This window comes from Lactuca sativa, chromosome 1, assembly GCF_002870075.4.
Source record: "Lactuca sativa cultivar Salinas chromosome 1, Lsat_Salinas_v11, whole genome shotgun sequence".
In the NCBI taxonomy this organism is placed as follows: Eukaryota; Viridiplantae; Streptophyta; class Magnoliopsida; order Asterales; family Asteraceae; genus Lactuca; species Lactuca sativa.
This window is the reverse complement of record NC_056623.2, coordinates 35,275,118-35,295,115: the sequence shown is the minus strand read 5'-3', so window position 1 is coordinate 35,295,115 and position 19,998 is coordinate 35,275,118. Positions and strand designations below refer to the sequence as shown.

Sequence of the window (19,998 nt, the reverse complement as noted above, 5' to 3'; positions counted from 1 at the left end):
ATTTAAACAGTTAAAATAAGTTAGTTGCTTTATTATATAAAAAAAAAAATTACAATATGTAAACACGAATAAGAGACACAGTTACTTTCCAATATATAAGTAAAAAGGTTTTTATATTATTGGACCTGCATTCAAAAATACAATTCGACAATCTAAAGTCTTATAAAATATGGATGGATAGATATTTTTTCCTGAAACATCGGGGCTTAAACCCTAAAAAACGAGCGGCTCCCATTGGCAAAAACCCTTTCATTTTACAGAGGTGAAATAAAACCCATTGCCACTGACTGACGTAGAGATTCTCGTCTCCAATGGCATTGTATCTTCTCTACGAATCTGCGTCTGGATACGGACTGTTTTTGGCCCACGGTATTGATGAAATTGGGCAAAACACAGAGGCTGTTCGTAACTCAGTAGTCGATCTTAATCGATTTGGAAAGGTCGTAAGGATTGCCGCTTTTAATCCTTTTGAATCAGCCCTTGATGCTCTCAACCAGTGCAATGCCGTCTCTGAAGGTACCTGCATATATGCACCGATATTCGTTATTCGAAATGATTTTGTTCGGTTAACATGTGGAGGCTGATGAAATTTCTGTGCGATTCTTCATTTAATTGAAAGTTGCAAGTTTCTCGTGTTTCTTCCATTTTCACAGAGATATAACAACACCTTCATTGAGATTTGAGTGTCACTTCTTTATGTAGTTTTTTTCTTTGTTTTTGTTTAGGCCAAATGACAGAAGAACTGAGAAACTTCTTGGAGCTCAGCCTTCCTAAAGTCAAAGAAGGTAAGAAACCAAAGTTCAGCTTAGGAGTAGCCGACCCAAAAATCGGGTCTCACATACATGAAGAAACCAAGATCCCCTGCCAAAGCAACGAGTTTGTTCTCGAGCTCATTAGAGGCATCCGTTTGCATTTTGATAGATTCATCGAGAATCTCAAGGTTTGCTTGTTATCAAATCACATAGTTTTCTGTTGTCCAAATTAACTATGCTTTCTTCAAATACATATGATATGATCACAAAGACTGATGCTTTTCTCAAACTTACACAGCCTGGTGACTTGGAGAAAGCACAACTTGGTCTGGGCCATAGTTACAGCAGGGCAAAAGTCAAGTTCAATGTTAACCGTGTTGACAATATGGTTATTCAAGCAATTTTCCTTCTAGACACTCTTGATAAAGATGTCAATTCGTTTTCCATGAGAGTCAGGTTTGCTCACACTCCAATCCAATCTTTTTTGTTGTCTAGCCCTTATAAGTTAGAATATTGTTGTAATTGCTATTTGTTTTTATGCAGAGAATGGTACTCATGGCATTTTCCTGAGCTAGTCAAGATAGTGAATGACAACTATCTGTATGCTAAACTTGCAAAATTTATAGAGGACAAATCAGAGTTATCAGAAGATAAATTATCAGGTCTAGTAGATATACTCGGTGATGAAGATAAAGCAAAGGAAGTGGTTGAAGCTGCCAAAGCATCAATGGGTATATGATCATGTCATGTTTATAATAGTTATGTGAGAAAAGAATAGGATTCAAATTCATGATATTGATGTTTATTTTCAGGTCAGGATTTGTCACCGGTTGACTTGATCAATGTGAAGATGTTTGCTCAGAGGGTAATGGAGCTTGCTGAGTATAGAAAGAAGCTATATGATTACCTTGTTGCTAAAATGGGTGATATAGCACCTAATTTGGCTGCATTAATTGGTGAAGTTGTTGGAGCTCGTTTGATATCTCATGCTGGTAGCCTCACAAATCTCGCCAAGTGTCCTTCATCTACCCTTCAAATCCTTGGTGCCGAAAAAGCCCTTTTCAGGTCTTTTTATTTATTTATTTAACACTTCCTTTATTTACTTATAAAAAACTAAGTCTAAAATCTAAACCAAGTTTTGAATGTTTCAGGGCTTTGAAAACTAAAGGGAACACTCCAAAATACGGGCTTATTTTTCATTCATCTTTTATTGGGCGTGCATCTGCTAAAAACAAGGGTCGAATGGCTCGATATCTAGCAAACAAGTGTTCTATTGCTTCTCGAATCGATTGTTTTTCAGGTGTGTTTAGGATTCTTTTAGAATTTTTTTTTTTGCTTTGTTTATATGTGTTTGTGGCTCATGATTTTGTTTTCTTGACGTCAATAGAGAAAAGTAGTACGTCATTTGGTGATAAACTTCGTGAACAAGTTGAGGAGCGGCTTGATTTTTATGATAAGGGTGTTGCTCCTCGTAAAAATATCGATGTCATGAAAGCTGCTATGGAAAATGATTCAAATCAAGGTTAGTGTGAAAAATACTTGTTAATATATTTGAATTTGATTAGTGGGTTTATATGGATAAAAAACGGGAAAAGGAAATGGTTGGGGTTTATGCCATTATTATTATAATGAATTTCCATTTTGTTTGATGTATTTGTTTTCAGATACAGAAATGGAGGTGGAAAATGCTTCATCAAAGAAAAGCAAGAAAAAGAAATCTAAAGATAATGAGGCTAGTGATGATGGTGATAAAGAAAATACGGCTGCAAATGGAGAATCTAAATCTGAAAAGAAGAAAAAGAAGCGATCACTTGAAGAAAGATTAGAGTCCAATGAGAATGGCAAAGAAAACGGTGAAGAAACTGGAAAGAAGAAAAAGAAAAAGAAGAGCAAAGTCGTTGAGGCGGTTGATGCTCCTGCTGTTAGTGAAGGCAAGAAGAAGAAGAAGAAATCATCTGTAGAGTGAAGAACAAGCTAGGTGACTGACTTCACATCGAATTTTGTTGCAACTTTCAAACTTATATTTGTGAGATTTTTGGGTTTGTGGTGAATCTCTTTTTGTAAACATATAAGATAGACTTGATCTCTTAACAACAATTTATATGCTAACTAATGAATATTTGTCAAGTAAACTACAAAAATAATGACTTAACATGACTATTTTGAAGCAAGGTTTTCATCATTAACAATCTATGGAACTTTAAAACCAAATGTTACACTAGTGCAAAACCAAACTACCGTTTATGCATGTAACATAAGATCAGGAATTGAAAAAAGTAGACTTCTAGGTTTTTTTTTTAAAACCATAAACCAGTTATTAATTAGATAGACCTAAATGTCAACAGCAATCTTGGCATCAAGAGCAGTGAAGTCTTCAAAGAAAGCCTTCAAATGGTGATAAGAATGGTTGACGTCATCAACTGCACACATCTCTCTAATGCTGTGCATCGACAATTGTGGGGCCCCAATGTCAACTGTACGAATCCCCGTCCCACTTGCTAAAATGGGTCCAATGGTTGACCCGCATGGCATGTCATTTCTAACAACAAAATCCTGTATTACATTTTCACACATACAACTTTACTTCATTAACTCGCATCAATACAAAATCGAAAGCCCAAAATACATAACTAGCACTTATACTCTCACCATTTTATTGATTTAGCCACTCAACTATAATAATAATTATAATAATGATACAAATGCATAAAGAATTACGAACCTGAACAGGAAGGTTTTTGTTGGCTGCTATTTCCCGGAATATAAATGCAGTAACAGCATTAGTTGCATATCGTTGGTTTGCATTGTGTTTAATCACAAGCCCTCCATGCAACTTAGGTTGATGATTCTCTTCATGCTTGTCCTGAACACTCGCATAAATCAAAATTTCTTAGGGACCATATCCGTAATTTCCACCATACCACAGGGACGACTTTTGTAATTTACTCTCAAAGAAACACTAACCATATAATTTGGATGCAAGGCATGCGCCATGTCTGCAGAAACCAGGAAACTTTTCTGAATCGCCTTTTCTAGCAACTGCACAAAATTTAACGCAAACAATGTATCAAAAATCAACCTAACAAAGTTTCAAAAACATTGTACAGATAAAAAGGAAACCCATTCAGTACTTCTGTCTAGCTGTACATATTAAGTGCTTAACCCATTAAGTGAAAAAGGAACAATACATACCTGTGAATCTGAGGAAAAGAAGGTTGTAATGCGGGATAGAGCATCAAACATGACTGGAGATCCAGCTCCTTGTGCTGAGCTGGATCCAACCTCTTCATGATCAAATAATGCCACCATTCTTACACCAGATTCATCTTCAATGCTTTTCTCTGACACTGTGGCATCTATTAACGCCTGAAAATCAATCCAATACCCAAATTAGAAACCCATTAAGCCATTCTGTGTCAAAAAGAAACATCCCCTACGAGTCTTACCTTCAAAGAGCAGAAAGACATACAGAGATTGTCAAGCCTTCCAGAGAATACAAACTCCTTCATTGCACCAGCAACTATACTTGGTTGAGTGTCACATGCTTGCAACTCAAAATCACAAATCTCATCTGGTTTACACCCTGCCTTATCTGCAAGAATCTACCAAAACAAAAACCAACAATCACTACACTACATATATATAAAAGATTGATACAAATTTAAATAAATAAATACCTGCAGAAGAAGAGAATGATGCTTCTGGATACTGGAACTGTTTAGACTTTCATTAGGCTTCCCATCAGGGCCATTTTCAGCAGCTGTTTTATTGAGTTCAGCCTGACAAAAGTTCCAAAATTTAGTGGTAAAAAGGTGAAATTTTAATGTTGTATTTAAATAGAGTAATAAGATATCATTACCTTAGCTGCAGTTGCTAACACAGGAGCAAGATGAGATTGTGCATTCACTTTAAATCCATCATTGACGCCTCGATCCAAGTGAATTGCTAGTGTTGGAATTCGCATTATAGGCTCTTCAATTCTAACAAGTTTGTGTGAGTAAGATGCAGAATCGCCTTTTCCTTCTTTGATAATCATTCTTCCAGCAATAGTTAAGTCACGATCAAACCATGTATGCCATAAGCCGCCTCCATATGTCTGAACGCCAACTTCCAAATAACCACCTTTTGATACCTAATTAAGATATATCACATAATATCAGTTCAATCCCCATAGAAGATCCATAACTTATGTAAAAATCAAAGAAAGGTTACCTTTGAAACAGGCTTCAATTTAAGACAAGGACTATCAGTATGAGCACCAACTATGTGGAACCCATTTCCAGCAATGTATCTAAACAACAAGATGAACATTAACAACCATCACAGTGTCAGCATATATGAAAAAAAAAAAATCAACACATACTTCTTTCCAATGGCAAACGCAACAATAGTGGAGTAATTTCTTGTGAAGAAATACTTCTTTCCAGGTTGTAAATTCCAATCCCCTTTTTCAAAAATTTGCTCATATCCCGCAACTTTCACTCGCCTCTTCGCTTCGTCTACAGATCAACAGTTCTCAATATAAAAGATCGAATTAGTTTCACTACATCTCGAGCGATAACGATTTACTTCGAAATAAAGAAAATCATCAATAAATAAGGGTTTTTTTGGGGGTTACAATTGGTTATCTTTTCTTTTCCATTTTTTTCTCGTTGATGAAACAAGAAATAGAGAGAGGAAGTTACCGACGGCGTGGAAGGCTGTCGGAGAAGCGTTTAAGAAGTCGATGAGATCGGAGACGACTGAGCTTTCTGCCTTTGCCATTGATTTGATCGCAGGGTCTTCTTGGGAGCCTCGGTTTGGATGAAGTGTAACCTTTGCAATTTGCAGAACTGACAAAACACTCGGACCTCAGTTTTCTACTTTTCTTTCACTCGACCGATAAATTTTGGTTTCGATCTCGGGCCGTAAAATGTAAATTTGGTGTTTTGTTTAGTTTTTCACAACAAAATACTTTATGTAAAAGAAAAAAAAAAAAAAAAAGTTTCGCATACTAGTAACTTTTGGAGTTTTAATACAAGGAAAAATAATTTTTTTGGAAAAGTTAGGATTTTCTGACTTTTTGTAACTTTTTGGAAAATAACTTTTGAGCTTTTAAAAGCTAAGCCAAACACGCCCTAAAACTAGGGTGTGTACATAAAATTTATATGCATCATTAAAGGTTTTTTGCTATAAAACTATAAAAGTCACATAATTTGACACCTAGTTTCTAATTTAGCCCAACATTTGTTTTTATGATTTATTATTATTATTATTATTTTTTGAAACATGAGATCCTAAACTGCACTTAAATCCATCTATGTTCACGATAGGACTTAAACTCTCAACATCAAAGAGGGAGGACTGGATACCATTGGGGCTAGAAGTGTAGTAACACCTCATTAAATGCTCCTTAACCGGTTAACAATAGGTAAAACCTTGTTGTCGGTCACCAAAGACACTTGAGTGTCTTTGTCTTCCCGATGAACAAACGAATACGTACTTAGAGTACATTTTGAACTAAATATGGATATGCAACACAATGAGAGCTAAAGGTAAGGGCTTTGAAGCATTTCTATGTAAAACCCCCTTCTCGTATGCAAGAAGATAATGGTTGAAGTTCAAGTCTTTACAATGACATCAACATCACGAAAATGTCGATTATAAGGTTATATATTTTAACTTTCAATTATAATAGCAATATACTTTTAATAGATGAATAGATAATAGTAACAAAGTATATTTTAGATTTTATATCATAAGTCATAACAACCTTGTTTTTTTGTTTTTTTGTATTTTTTTTTTTGGGGTGGGGGGTTGTTAGACTAGCATAAATTCACTTTAGAAAATGCTTTTTTGTAAGGATTGTAGGTACCACCCATAGTTGACCAAATGCCCCAGGTACTAGTCTTGTACAAAATACAACTTATGGGGGGTTTTATGTAGACATACATATAAAGGTGGAACCGTTGAAGAAAAGTTGTAAATGCTCCACCCAATCATATTCCAGAGTTGGTAGTCCTCCTCCCCCGACCAAAGGCCAAAGGGTGTTGAGTTATTCTGCCACTAGTCGACGGCGACGGTAAGGGTTTACGATTCTCCGTTCATTCTATATTGAACACTCCATGTGCTTTTATTCATCTTCCTTTGTTCATTCTGTGTATCCGATTTTCAATTGCTGTGGAAATTAGGGCAAGCTATTATTAACTTTATTGCTATTTTACTTCTATTAATACCTTCACATACTGTTCTATACGATGCATCGATATTTAATTTTTGAGTTGGATTTAAGTTGTAGTTGTTGGTGTATTCGGTTTATGTTGTGTTACTGTGAAAATCAGTGTAGATGAGTAAGATGTCCTAGCTATGTGCTTTTATTTTGACACAATTCTTTTGTGGGTAATGGCTAGATCGTTGGTCTTGATTATAGGAATGGTAGGGTTTTGTGTTTTCTAGGGTTGATGGTGATAATATGCTGTAAGATTGTCTGATTGTGAGGCTGTTGTCTCTTTTAATTTGGAAAATATTTGTTCTCAGAACTGTTGAGTTTGCATGTGCCTTTTTGTGCTATAGGGATGGGTGTCTTATTAAGCTTAAACTGCAATTAAACATGCCATGAATTGTAAGTTCTCCATGAAATTTTATTAAGAATGTTTTTTCACAATTGAAGATGTTAAGATATAAAAAAGGATTAAAGGAATCTAGATGCACTGAATGATCTGATGTATGAAACCTTGAAACTAATACCTGCATTATTTTCTTTCTTGAGGACTCGAATCTTGAATTAGTTATATGTGATCACATATGTAGAAGATTCATCCCTGTAGACTGCAGTGTGACTCATAGTAAGAATTGTATATCAAGAGTCCAACATGATACCATTTTCTCTTTTAACAATTATGTTTGCATTTTTAGTCATGGTGATAACAATCATAGCATGAATTCAGAAACTACAATTGTGTTTGCACATATGTTTTGTTTTTTTTACCATTATACCCTTTTATGCATCCTATGCTTTTTGGGTCTCTTTTTTACATCTCCTACGTGATATAAGTTCCCTTTTCATGCTGTTATTAATGTTAGTTTCTCATATCTAGTTTTATCACATGGGGTAACACTTGTTATAATTAATTTTAAATCAACCATTGCAGATATTTTTTTTAACCAACAAGATACCATATGGCTGCATTTCGAGCATTCTTAAACAGTCCTGTTGGGCCCAAAACTACTCATTTCTGGGGTCCTGTAGCCAACTGGGGTTTTGTTGCTGCGGTATGCTTTTTTACCTGACATCAGTCACAGTCACAGTCACAGACAGTGTCATACAAAAGCTATTTGTCTTGTCTTTAAGTTGATATACCATAATTTTATAAAAAAAAATATTGTGATTGGTAATGTTGCAGGGGTTGGTGGACATGCAGAAACCTCCAGAGATGATATCTGGCAACATGACTGCAGGTTGGTTGGTTGCTCATTTAAATTTAATTAGATGTGGTTATGAAGGTTAAGATGGTAATTTCACCCTCAACTTTTTTTTTTGTTGGTGCAGCGATGTGTGTGTACTCTGCATTATTTATGAGGTTTGCATGGATGGTGCAGCCTCGTAACTATCTACTTCTAGCATGTCATGCCTCAAATGAATCGGTTCAATTGTATCAATTTTCACGTTGGGCAAAGAGTCAAGGGTATCATACTTTCCATGCAACACCTTTTTTCTTTTCTTTTGTTAAATAAATAAATGAGAAAATTAGGGCGCACCTTTTTCATATGTAACTTTTGCTTACAACTTTTATTTCTTGTTATGTGTTGAATTTTGAAGGTATTTGCAAAAGAAGGAAGACGAGGCTTCATCAACTTGAGACTCAGCTTTTATCTTCATCCTTTGGACTCTTATCTTTGTGTGATAATTTTGGATTTAATACATATAGCTTGTTTCTTTGAAGCTTTCGTGTAATTGTTTAAATCAAAACTAAGCTTTCTTGACATCTGAATCCTTGCTCTTGTTCTTGATCCCCATCAATGGTGATATTGATGAGGATTTGATCATTGTTGTTACTGCTTTTTGTTTTAGACATTTATTTTGTTCTTGGGTGTTTGATTGAATAAAAAGCAATATTTTCTTGATTTATTATCGTTTTTGAAACCCTCCTAACAGAAGGGTTGTATTTTGGCAAATTATTAAAGCTACAGTTATGGAAAATCCACTGAATTGCAACACTGGTCGATAGTATTTACTCTAGGTGGTAGATTTCTAAAAGTACAATGTTTCAACATGATGAAAATTAAAATAAGATGTTATAAGAAAATTGGATTCTTTTGAAATCTTAGTTTAGAATTTGTTTAGTTTAGCCACCAGAAAAATGTTTTTTTTATGAATTAACCATTAGAACTTTGAATTAAGAAAAAAACAACTTTAACTAAAAAAATATTTTTTTTGAACTGTTTATTGCAATTCATTACGTGAATAATAACCTGTCATTTTTTTTTTGAAAAAAAAAACTCATATTAAACTGGATTTTTTTTCAATGGTTAAACCAAAGAAATTCAAACTCATGTTTGTGTTTATGAGGAGAAATTATTAATTGTTTCAATATATATATATATATATATATATATATATATATATATATATATATATATATATATATATATATATATATATATATATATATATATATATATATATATATATATACTAATCTAACCAAATCTGTCAATGACTTCTCGCTTAATTTAAAAAAAAAAAAAAAGATTCAATTGAGAAAATAAAAAAGGTTGAGAATGGGGGAATCATTCTCAGCCACTCATTTAATCTACGCATAAAAAGACACGGTGACAAACTTATAAATATGTTAATAACCTTCAATGTCAAATACGTAACTATAGAGAATTCGATAACAGTTCGTTCATCTTCAAAATTTCTCCTCCAACCTTCAACAATCATCCAGATTTCTTCAACTAAACCATCATCAATGTCATCCAGTGTTAATCAATCATCAATATTCGTAGCTGGGAGGTTCGCCGTTCAAGACAAATTCGCAACCCAAATTCATCAATTTCATCGATTTGTTAAAGTTTGGAACTGGAATTTCTTCGTTGTTCATGAAATTGGAATCAGAGTTCTTGACTCGCAGTCACGGTCGACATTGAAGGACTCAGAATCGGTACTCACAGGTTCGCAATCGGATTTTCGGAAATCAAAATCAAAATGAGAAATCAATCAGACATAGGTGTCGCATCTGAAGTCGAAATCGGAAGTATATGATGATTTGGAATTGATAACTTGATGTTTTTAACATTTTTAAAATAGTTAACTTGTATGCACTCCAACTGTTTGATGAAATGCATAAACTAAATTACCACGTTATATTCATATATGAATATGTTTTCTCACTTGAATCAATATATGATTATTAAAACAAAAAAACGAATATGTAAGTCTGTATCTTATTCATATGTGAATAACATATAAAAATTATATATATATTTGTGAAAACACATTGTAATATTCATATGTGAATATAATGTGTAATATTCATAAGTGAATATATCATCTAATATTCATACGTGAATATACTATGTATTATTCACATGTGATATACCATGTAATACTATGTAATATTCAGATATGAAAATATTATCTAATATTCATAAGTGAATATACCATCTAATATTCACAAGTGAATATACTATGTAATATTCACAAGTGAATGAATCGTCTAATATTTAAATATGAATATACTATGTTTAGTATATGCTAAATTAATATATGAATGATACTTAAAATGTAAAAAAAAATTAATCATAGTTTTTATTCATAAGTGAATAATGAATGTACTGTAGAAAAAACTTGATTCATTTTTATTCACTTATGAATAACGATAGCTGAAAGTATAAAGAAATAATTTTTTTATTTTATTTTAAAATTATATCAATATTGATGTCTATTTGTAGAGAATAAAAAATCATGAATTTTGGTATATTTACAATAATTTTTCGATAAAAATAGTTTCTTAAAAATTAAAAAAACCGAAAAGACTATGTTTTTGTATATATTAAGATAATGCTTAACATAGTATATGCTAAATTCATATATGAATGATACTTAAAATGTAAAAAAAATTAATCATAGTTTTTATTCATAAGTGAATAACGAATGTACTGTAGAAAAAACTTGATTCATTTTTATTCACTTATGAATAACGATAGCTGAAAACACATGTCTATTCTTTTCCCATTTCCGCTGGTACGATGGAGGCTTTTGCGGTAAAAATAAATGAGTGGCTGAGAACGATTCCCTCATTCTCAACCTTTTTTTTCTCAATTTAACTCTCCCCTATATATATATATATATATATATATATATATATATATATATATATATATATATATATATATATATATATAAGGTTAGGTTATTTTGTTCTAACTATCTATTGTGTGCATTTAAGATTGATTCTGGACCAATCATTTTAGTTATTTTAAGAAAGTAATTAATGCATATTACATGTTAAAGATATAATGAGCATTAATTAAACTTTCAGCATTTAATATGCATTAATTATTTTCTTAAAATAACTAAAATGATTGGTTCAGAATCAATCCTACAAACACACAATAGATAATAAAAGCATTTGAACCTAACTATATATATATATATATATATATATATATATATATATATATATATATATATATATATATATATATATAGGTGGGTTCAATTGAGAAAATAAAAAAGGTTGAGAATGGGGGAATCCTTCTCAGCTACTCATTTAATCTAAGCATAAAAAGACACGGTGGCAAACCTATAAATATGATAACAACCTTCAATCTCAAATACGTATCTGTAGAGAATAAGATTACAGTTCAAACTCATTCATCGTTCATCATCCAAATTTCTTCTCCAACCTTCAACAATCATCCAAATTTCTTCAATTAAACCATCATCAACATCATCCAGTTCTAATCAATCATCGATCTTCGCCAATAACATGTTTATCAACACGATTCAACAGTTAACAACAAAAATTCATTTTTGGTTCTTTTAATCCGACCTTCAATTCTGCTTGAATACGATCAGATCTTCAACATCTATGATTAATTATACTTCTAGCGTCATTAGATCAACATCATCGATAATCAACAAAAAATCCACTTCATATCATTCATTCAACATCGATTATCAAATAAAACTTCATAATTAAGGTTAGAAAAAGATCAAATCGTTTTTTTTTTGAAAAATTTCATATAATTCTCTATCAATCTATTAATTTGTAAGATTTAAATAGTCAAAGTATCATATTTTTAACATTTTTAAAAAAGTTAAATTGTATGCACTCTAACTGTTTGATGAAATGCATAAACTAAATTATCACGTTATATTCATATATGAATATGTTTTATCACCTGAATCAGTATATGATTATTAAAACAAAAAAAACAAATATACAAGTCTGTATGTTATTCATATGTGAATAAAATATAAAAATTATATATATTTGTGAAAATACCTTGTAATATTCATATGTGAATATACTATGTAATATTCATAAGTGAATATATCATCTAATATTCATATGTGAATATACTATGTAATATTCACATGTGACATACCATGTAATACTACGTAATATTCAGATATGAAAATATTATCTAATATTCATAAGTGAATATATCATCTAATATTCACAAGTGAATAAACAATGTAATATTCACAAGTGAAAGCATCGTCTAATATTTAAATATGAATATACTATGTTTATTATATGCTATATTCTTATATAAATGATACTTAAATTGTAAAAAAAATTAATCATAGTTTTTATTCATAAGTGAATAACGAATGTACTGTAGTAAAACCTGATTCATTTTTATTCACTTATGAATAACGATAACTGAAAATATAAACAAAAAAATTATTTTATTTTAAAACTATATCAATATGGATGTTTATTTGTAGAGAATAAAAAATCATGAATTTTGGTATATTATAAAATCATTTTTCGATAAAAATAGCTTCTTAAAAATTAAAAAAAAAACTAAAAGACTATGTTTTTGTATATATTAAGGTAATGTTTAGCATAGTTTAAAGAAAGATGTTTTGTTGGAAAACACATGTCTATTCATTTTCCATTTCCGCTGGTACGACGGAGGCTTTTGTGACAAAAATAAATGAATGGCTGAGAATGATTCCCCCATTCTCAACCTTTTTTTTTCTCAATTGAACCCCCTCTTTCTCTCTCTCTCTCTCTCTCTCTCTATATATATATATATATATATATATATATATATCTATATATATATATATATATATATATATATATATATATATATATATATATATATATATATATATATATATATATATATCCTTGTATTTTAAAAATATATGCATAGCTCCTTGTTTATGAGGAAAATGACTCAACTGTAATTTTATTCATATATGGTAATTTTTTTTGTATGCAATATACCATCTAACTAGTTAGATGATATATTGCGTAAAAAAAAGTTACCAAATATGAATAAAATCAACGGTTTGTTACCCTCCTAGGTTATTTTCCCTAATTAATATTACATAGCTAATGATCTAAAATAATAAATGAAGCGAGGATATTGGTGCTTAGTTATTGCCTATAATATCTATGATGATGCTTATGATGCCTTTGGGGAGCTATTTTATGTGTTTAAAGTATTGTTTTTTCTTTGTTTGTTTGTTTGGATTATTTAAAGTTTTGTAATTGCATGGACTTGATTTGCCTTGAACTTAATTTTGAATATGAGTAAAAAGCTCCTCTATCTCCATGTATTGCCTTAACAACTTTTACCCACAAAGACACTTCGTTCATTTAAGAACATGCAACACCATTGTAAAAGTAACACCCTATTAAAAGAGAACAAATCTTCCAACTCCCAAGTCCAAAGCCCCAAGTCCCACTTCCTCTTTAGATGTCAATATATTTCTCCATTTTACTCAAGAAATCTTCGTTACACATATATCACATCATCAAAAGAACTTTGCTTGAGAAGATTCAAGTAAATTAAGAAATTCGCATCATTAACATAAAAAAGAGAAAATGACTCGGTGCTGATTTTAGAACACACTACTAAAATCGACCCTATGGTTTGGGTAAAAATTACGCGTTAGGTCCTTAACTTTTTTTTTTGCACTCGGACCGTCCCTAACATATCATTTTGTTGTATTTACAGTCCCTTATAGAGATAAAAAGACTATATTGCCCTTGGCATTTTCTTTTTCATTTTTTTATATTTATTAATTAAAAGAAATATAAGTAATTTATAAATAAGTGGGTCCAACTACCCTTCTCCCTTCCCCTCCACTTTCCACATCCACCATCCACCTCCGGCAACCATCGCTCAACCTCCACAGTTCTCCTCCGACATCATCTTCGTTCAACCATGGTTCATCTCTAGTTCACCTCCGACAACCACCACCAACCTCTACCATCAACTACTACCCCACCACTTTTTACAAAATCAAAACCTGCAACTACCCCCACCACTGTTCATGAAATCAAAACTTGCAATCTATTAAGTAAACCAAACCAAAAATCAAAACCAAATCTTATAAAAATGATTGATGCTCTACAACTAATGATTTGGAACATCAATTGAGGGGAGGAAGTGAAAGGCACAAAGCAACCACCAACATGAAATCGTCTCCTTTATCGTCTTAGAAAAGCACAAAGCTCCGACGAAAACTCACCTAAAATAACATCACTCAAATCGATTTGCACCATTAACCACCGATATGTACCAGCGGAGGCCGCTAGAAGCCTTTAAGGACCAATACCATCACATTCTCCACCGCCGAAAGGGGATCTGAAGTGGTGTAGGAAAAAAATATGGTTCATCAGTCCACCGAGAGGTCCGATTAATGACTGTATCTGCTCCCTCCTTGTTCCTCCCTCTTCAACATCTAATTGAATAAATATTTATGAAATCGTCCCTACGACGATGGTGAAGGTGACCGTCACCGCCATCGATTTGTAAAAGGGTTTAGGGGTATCGGTGATTTTCTCTACTTTGTTTTCCTCCCTTCTTGTCACTGTGACATTGTGGTTGACCTGGTGGTGATGGTTTCATGGTACTGTGGCGATGGTGGCTTCAGGGTGGCAGTGGAAAGCATATATGGAAGATTTCGGTGTTTAGTATCGATTTTCAGGCGACCAGGGAGAGGTGGTTTCAGGGGAGGCGGTGTTTCCGGTGGGAGTGGCTCTAAGGCGGTGGTGATGTTCTTCAGATGAACTGAAACGAGTGGGGACATGAGGAGTGTGGGATGTAAGGTTTTAAGTGGGTCCTTTTTCAAGCTTATTTAATAATTTATATTATTTAATAATAAACGAATAATAAAAAACTGAAAATGAAAAAAAGGGCAATATAGTTTTTTTTTATCTTTATGAGGGATGAAAAACATAATAAAATCAAAACATAGGGACAGTCCGAGTGCAAAAAAACATAGGGACCGAACGCGTAATTTTCAATAAACCACAGGGACGATTTCAGTAATTTGGTCTTGATTTTATTCACATTTGGTCACTTTCCCTTTTTAGTCCGTAATATAACATTTAACTTGTTTGTGTTCATAACCTTTTTGACCGACTATCAAGTTATAGCCGGTCAAAAGGGTTATGATGAACACAAACAACAAGTTAAATGGTATATTACATAAAAAAAAGTGATCAAATATGAATAAAACAACGGTTGGTTACCCTCATAAACAATTTTACCTATTTTCAACACTGTTAACACCTACGACGCATGGAAACGCCCTAATAGTTGCCGCTCCTGTATCAGAAACGCCGGGGAAACGGATACATCGGCGAAACGGTCGGGAAACGTTTCCGGCAAGTATTGGCAATTTCAGAAACGTTTCCTATAAGTTTCCTTCATGTTTTTTTTGGTACGAGCTTTTAATTGGCGCTAATAGAGTAATGGGCTGTCCTATAATTAATTGTTGTAGTCTTTTATCGTGGTATTACCGGGTAATAATTACCCTACAATTTGTCAATTGCAACTAAACAATCCTAAACGGCTATTTGCTAAACAGAAAGGAGCATAAAAGAAGCGATTATTGCTGCCTTGCGCCCTTGTCTCTCTGTTTCGTCGATCAAGAAGACAAGAAGTATTTAGTACATTTGGACTTTAAACTTTACATATTTTGCAATTTCTTTAATACATATATGTTTTTTCATATTTTTATATTGCCGTATCTATGTTGTGTCCATATCTTAAATTTTTTAGTTTTGCCGTTTCCCGTTGCTGTATCCGTTTCCGTGCAACTTAAGTTAACACCAGTTATCAAGAAACTTGAAGTTTTGTCCACCATCTAAAGAAGAAAGTTATAGATAATAATAATAATAATAATTATTATTATTATTATTATTATTATTATTATTATTATTTTTTTTGGCAGAGTGTAATATTACATCGTCTTCTTAATATACAAAATCTATATGTGATACTTCAATTATATTTATAAAATAAAAAATTTAAGGGTTAGAACATCTCAAAACAAAGTTTTATTATTATTATTATTATGAAAAACATGTTGCCAAAGCTTTTCTAAAGACCATTCTTACGATATGGTGCTTGTTTAGATAAAGGCATCTCCAACCCACCCCCAAACTCCATTTTTTTCCATTTCTTCCTCCATTATTTTTCAACCCTACCCCATTTTCACCTCCATTTTTGGAGATATGAATAGTATTCCCCCATATATGGGGGAATACTATTCATATCTCCAAAAATGGAAGTGAAGTTTGGTTGTCAACTTTAGTCCCTCTCATTTTTATTTTATACATTTTTAGTTTATTTTATCTACTAATTATAATTTAAATGCAATATTTAATATTTATAATATTATGTTATATACTAATTTATATTAATTAATCATAAATATAAATTTTAATTAGTAGAGGGGTGTATTTGACAATATATAGAAGTTATAAAAATGGAATATTCTAGGAATATACTTTTTGGGGTAAAAAATAGGGTAGAAAATGGAGTAGGGTTGGAGATGAAACACTATTTACTCCATTTTTTACTCCATTTATGGGGGAAAGAATGGAGATGGGTTGGAGATGGTCTAAGAACTCCATCCTTTTAATCATCTTATAGGTTTTATCAATTTTAATCCTTAAATTTAATTCCATATTTAGATTTAGATATTAAAATTTTATTATTTTGTAATCGGTTTTTTCTATTTTTTTTATTAGAATAACGACATTAACAAAAAAAAAACTAGCAAAAGCTAGAAATTACATACGAAGAGTTTGAACAAAAAAGGACACTTCACCCACTCTAGCAGATTAACACAAAACTTAGGATTTCTAGCTCCAATCCAAAAGAACGATTGAGATTGAGATTGAATAGAATCCCAAATTAAAGACTTAATAGGCTTGCGGTTGCTAAAAAAGAACTTATTCTGTAACGATCCAATTTTCACAGCCAAAAATTTCATTTTTAGTTAAACATTTTGCAAAACATTTGAAAATAAACAACATTCGATCATATCGTTTCTTAAACATATGACGTGTCTGAAAACCAAAACATGGAATCAACCATAGTGTCAGAGTACAAATCCCAGGACAATCTCATAGTGCGGAAAAACAAGGGGTGTGTATGATGTGCCGCTACCGTGCCAGCTCCTTCCCCTTCGCTGAAGAGGTACCTGAAACCAAAACTCTAAGCTATAAGCACGAAGCTTAGTGAGTTCCCCCATAATACCACATATCATACGATCATATAAGGAACAGCTAGGAGATACGGGCCTCGCCCACACCCCGCTAACTGGGAGATACGGGCCTCGCCCACACACCGTTATCTAGGAAATACGGGCCTCGCCCACACTCCGCTATCTATGAGATACGAGCCTTGCCCACACTCCGCTATCTAGGAGATACGGGCCTCGCCCACACTCCACTACTAAACCATAACATACAAGTATCACACAAACAACGTGTATAAACAATTCTACCACACTAGCATATATCATCATCAGACTCAAATAAGAGATACGGGCTCTGCCCACACTCCGATACTATCATATCGTCTATACGGGTCGGCCTTGGTGCCTTAGACCCGTTCCTACTGGAAGGAAACTCACCTCGAAAAGTAGCTACCAAAAGTCTAACTGCTGAACGTCTGACTGCTGCACCGGTAATCCTCCGGCTACAAATCCATAAACATAGATTAGCCACTTATAAATACCCTCAGATCAAATGACTGACCCACCCCTGGTCCAAGGTTAACTCCTTGGTCAAAGTCAACTTCCAGTTGACTGGACTCGCCGAGTTATGGCACAGACTCGCCGAGTCCTTCTCCTACTAACCTGGTCCTACACGCCAAGTCCCTCTTCCCACTCACTGAGTCACCCTCAACTCACTACTTGGGATTATAGAACCGACTCGCGATCTGACTCGCCGAGTCCCACGAGCAGATCTCCTAATCGATTCCAAATCCTCCTCAGAGCATCCTTTATGAGGATTTGGGTTTCTAGGACTATTGCTACATGTTAAATTGTTAATTCCGCGTGTAGATGTGAAGGGTTGGACCTTCTACACTTAAACTCGTCTTAACTCAGTAACAGTTTATATGACTCGCCGAGTTTAAAGAACAACTCGTCGAGTACCAGGCAATCTTCAAAGGACTCACCAAGTTCCACTTTGGGACTCGCCGAGTCCCTTCGACCCATTTCCCATACAAACCAAATCTGAGACATGAAATGCTTCCAAACCATAAATCTATGATCCTAGGGCACGCTTATCACGTAAAGTTGCAAACTTTACGTGCATGCATGGCCCTATAAGCTCCAAAAGGCAAAACCAAACTCTTAATGAGGTCATACACTCAATGTGCACCTCAATCACTTCACCCACAGAAACTTATACTTCTAATACGTCCATAATGTCTAGATCTGAAGTCCTTTCGGAACATAGAGCACAAATACATGGAGTTTGAGGTTTTAGGGCTTGAAAACCACTAATTTGGGACAAAAGGGGGATCTAATGAACTAGTGATCAAGGTAAGAACTTTTCTACCTGAATGGAAGCTTCTCTCAGTGAAGATTCCGGATCTACCTCCCCTCCTTGCACACTTCAACCTCTTCCTTCTTCTCCTAAGCTCCAAACCTTCTTCACAAAGCCAAGAACACTCTCAAGAACAAAATGGGGGCTAGGGTTTCGCTCTACAGCTCTCTGGAAGTGTTAGGGACAAAGGAGGCCAAGTTAGAGCGTTTAAATAAGGTGCAAACACCCGAATTAGGGTTTTTGCCCAAATAAGGTCTACTCGCCGAGTCCGGGGACCGACTCGCCGTGTCCAAAGCTTGGACCCCGCGCCTCATCCCGCTTCTACTCGGCGAGTTGGTCCTTTAACTCGCCGAGTCCAAGGCAACCCAAATTCATCAATTTCATCGATTTCTTTGTTGAATACTCCGAATGTTTGTAGCTTGCAAGCATTTGTTAAAGTTCATAACAAATTTGGAGCTGGAATTTCCCATATTCGCAAACGAACTCAGTTTGAACCAGAATTTCTTTGTTGTTCATGAAATTATAATCGGAGTTCTGGACTCGCAGTCACAGTTGACATTGAAGGACTTGGAATCGGTACTCACAGGTTCCCAATCGGATTTTCGGAAATCAAAATCAAAATTAGAAATCGATTAGACATAGGATGTCGCATCTGAAGTCGAAATCGGAAGTATATGATGATTTGGAATTGATAACTTGAATCGGAAGTATCATGTTTTTAACATTTTTAAAATAGTTAACTTGTATGCACTCTAACTGTTTGATGAAATGCATAAACTAAATTACCACGTTATATTCACATATGAATATGTTTTCTCACCTGAATCAGTATATGATTATTAAAAACACAAAATAAATATGCAAGTCTGTATCTTATTCATATGTGAATAACATATAAAAATTATATATATATATTTGTGAAAATACTTTCTAATATTCATATGTGAATATAATGTGTAATATTCATAAGTGAATATATCATATAATATTCACAAATGAATACACTATGTAATATTCACAAATGAATATACTATGTAATATTCACATGTGATATACCATGTAATACTATATAATATTCACATATGAAAATATCATTTAATATTCATAACTAAATATATCATCTAATATTCACAAGTGAATATACTATGTTAATATTCACAAATGAATGCATCGTCTAATATTTAAATATGAATATACTATGTTTATTATATGTTATA

General features: G+C 33.2%; 3 protein-coding genes across 3 annotated transcripts; 2 read left to right on the top strand and 1 right to left on the bottom strand.

Annotated features, from left to right (window-relative positions):
- The first annotated feature begins 184 nt into the window (after nt 1-184).
- On the top strand, nt 185-2,849 carry LOC111920148 (nucleolar protein 56). The gene is made up of 8 exons (XM_023915741.3): nt 185-516; nt 726-940; nt 1,051-1,208; nt 1,296-1,483; nt 1,565-1,817; nt 1,904-2,052; nt 2,140-2,274; nt 2,417-2,849. The coding sequence occupies exons 1-8, from the start codon at nt 312-314 to the stop codon at nt 2,716-2,718; spliced, it is 1,605 nt and encodes a 534-aa protein (XP_023771509.1). The 5' UTR covers nt 185-311; the 3' UTR covers nt 2,719-2,849.
- Nucleotides 2,850-2,912: 63 nt separating this feature from the next.
- Nucleotides 2,913-5,627, bottom strand: LOC111920149 (probable aspartyl aminopeptidase). The gene is made up of 10 exons (XM_023915742.2): nt 5,438-5,627; nt 5,116-5,251; nt 4,965-5,043; nt 4,612-4,884; nt 4,430-4,531; nt 4,199-4,354; nt 3,945-4,118; nt 3,717-3,791; nt 3,475-3,615; nt 2,913-3,305 (listed from the first exon to the last, which is right to left on the bottom strand). The coding sequence occupies exons 1-10, from the start codon at nt 5,514-5,516 to the stop codon at nt 3,084-3,086; spliced, it is 1,437 nt and encodes a 478-aa protein (XP_023771510.1). The 5' UTR covers nt 5,517-5,627; the 3' UTR covers nt 2,913-3,083.
- A 1,032-nt stretch (nt 5,628-6,659) lies between these two features.
- LOC111920150 (mitochondrial pyruvate carrier 1) lies at nt 6,660-8,859 on the top strand. Its single transcript, XM_023915743.2, has 5 exons — nt 6,660-6,813; nt 7,883-8,003; nt 8,135-8,189; nt 8,281-8,416; nt 8,551-8,859. The coding sequence occupies exons 2-5, from the start codon at nt 7,911-7,913 to the stop codon at nt 8,588-8,590; spliced, it is 324 nt and encodes a 107-aa protein (XP_023771511.1). The 5' UTR covers nt 6,660-6,813; nt 7,883-7,910; the 3' UTR covers nt 8,591-8,859.
- Nucleotides 8,860-19,998: the final 11,139 nt, after the last annotated feature.

What these genes read in the sequence shown, in the direction of transcription:
- LOC111920150 (XM_023915743.2), top strand. Translation starts at nt 7,911, where the DNA reads ATGGCTGCATTTCGAGCATTCTTAAACAGTCCTGTTGGGCCCAAAACT. An exon ending in ATCTGGCAACATGACTGCAG is followed by an intron (nt 8,190 to 8,280) that starts GTTGGTTGGTTG and finishes TTGTTGGTGCAG; the next exon opens with CGATGTGTGTGTACTCTGCA. An exon ending in CGTTGGGCAAAGAGTCAAGG is followed by an intron (nt 8,417 to 8,550) that starts GTATCATACTTT and finishes TGAATTTTGAAG; the next exon opens with GTATTTGCAAAAGAAGGAAG.
- LOC111920148 (XM_023915741.3), top strand. Translation starts at nt 312, where the DNA reads ATGGCATTGTATCTTCTCTACGAATCTGCGTCTGGATACGGACTGTTT. An exon ending in AGCTGCCAAAGCATCAATGG is followed by an intron (nt 1,484 to 1,564) that starts GTATATGATCAT and finishes GTTTATTTTCAG; the next exon opens with GTCAGGATTTGTCACCGGTT. An exon ending in TCGAATCGATTGTTTTTCAG is followed by an intron (nt 2,053 to 2,139) that starts GTGTGTTTAGGA and finishes TGACGTCAATAG; the next exon opens with AGAAAAGTAGTACGTCATTT.
- LOC111920149 (XM_023915742.2), bottom strand. Translation starts at nt 5,516, where the DNA reads ATGGCAAAGGCAGAAAGCTCAGTCGTCTCCGATCTCATCGACTTCTTA. An exon ending in GACAGCCTTCCACGCCGTCG is followed by an intron (nt 5,252 to 5,437) that starts GTAACTTCCTCT and finishes GTTGATCTGTAG; the next exon opens with ACGAAGCGAAGAGGCGAGTG. An exon ending in ACAAAAACCTTCCTGTTCAG is followed by an intron (nt 3,306 to 3,474) that starts GTTCGTAATTCT and finishes AATGTAATACAG; the next exon opens with GATTTTGTTGTTAGAAATGA.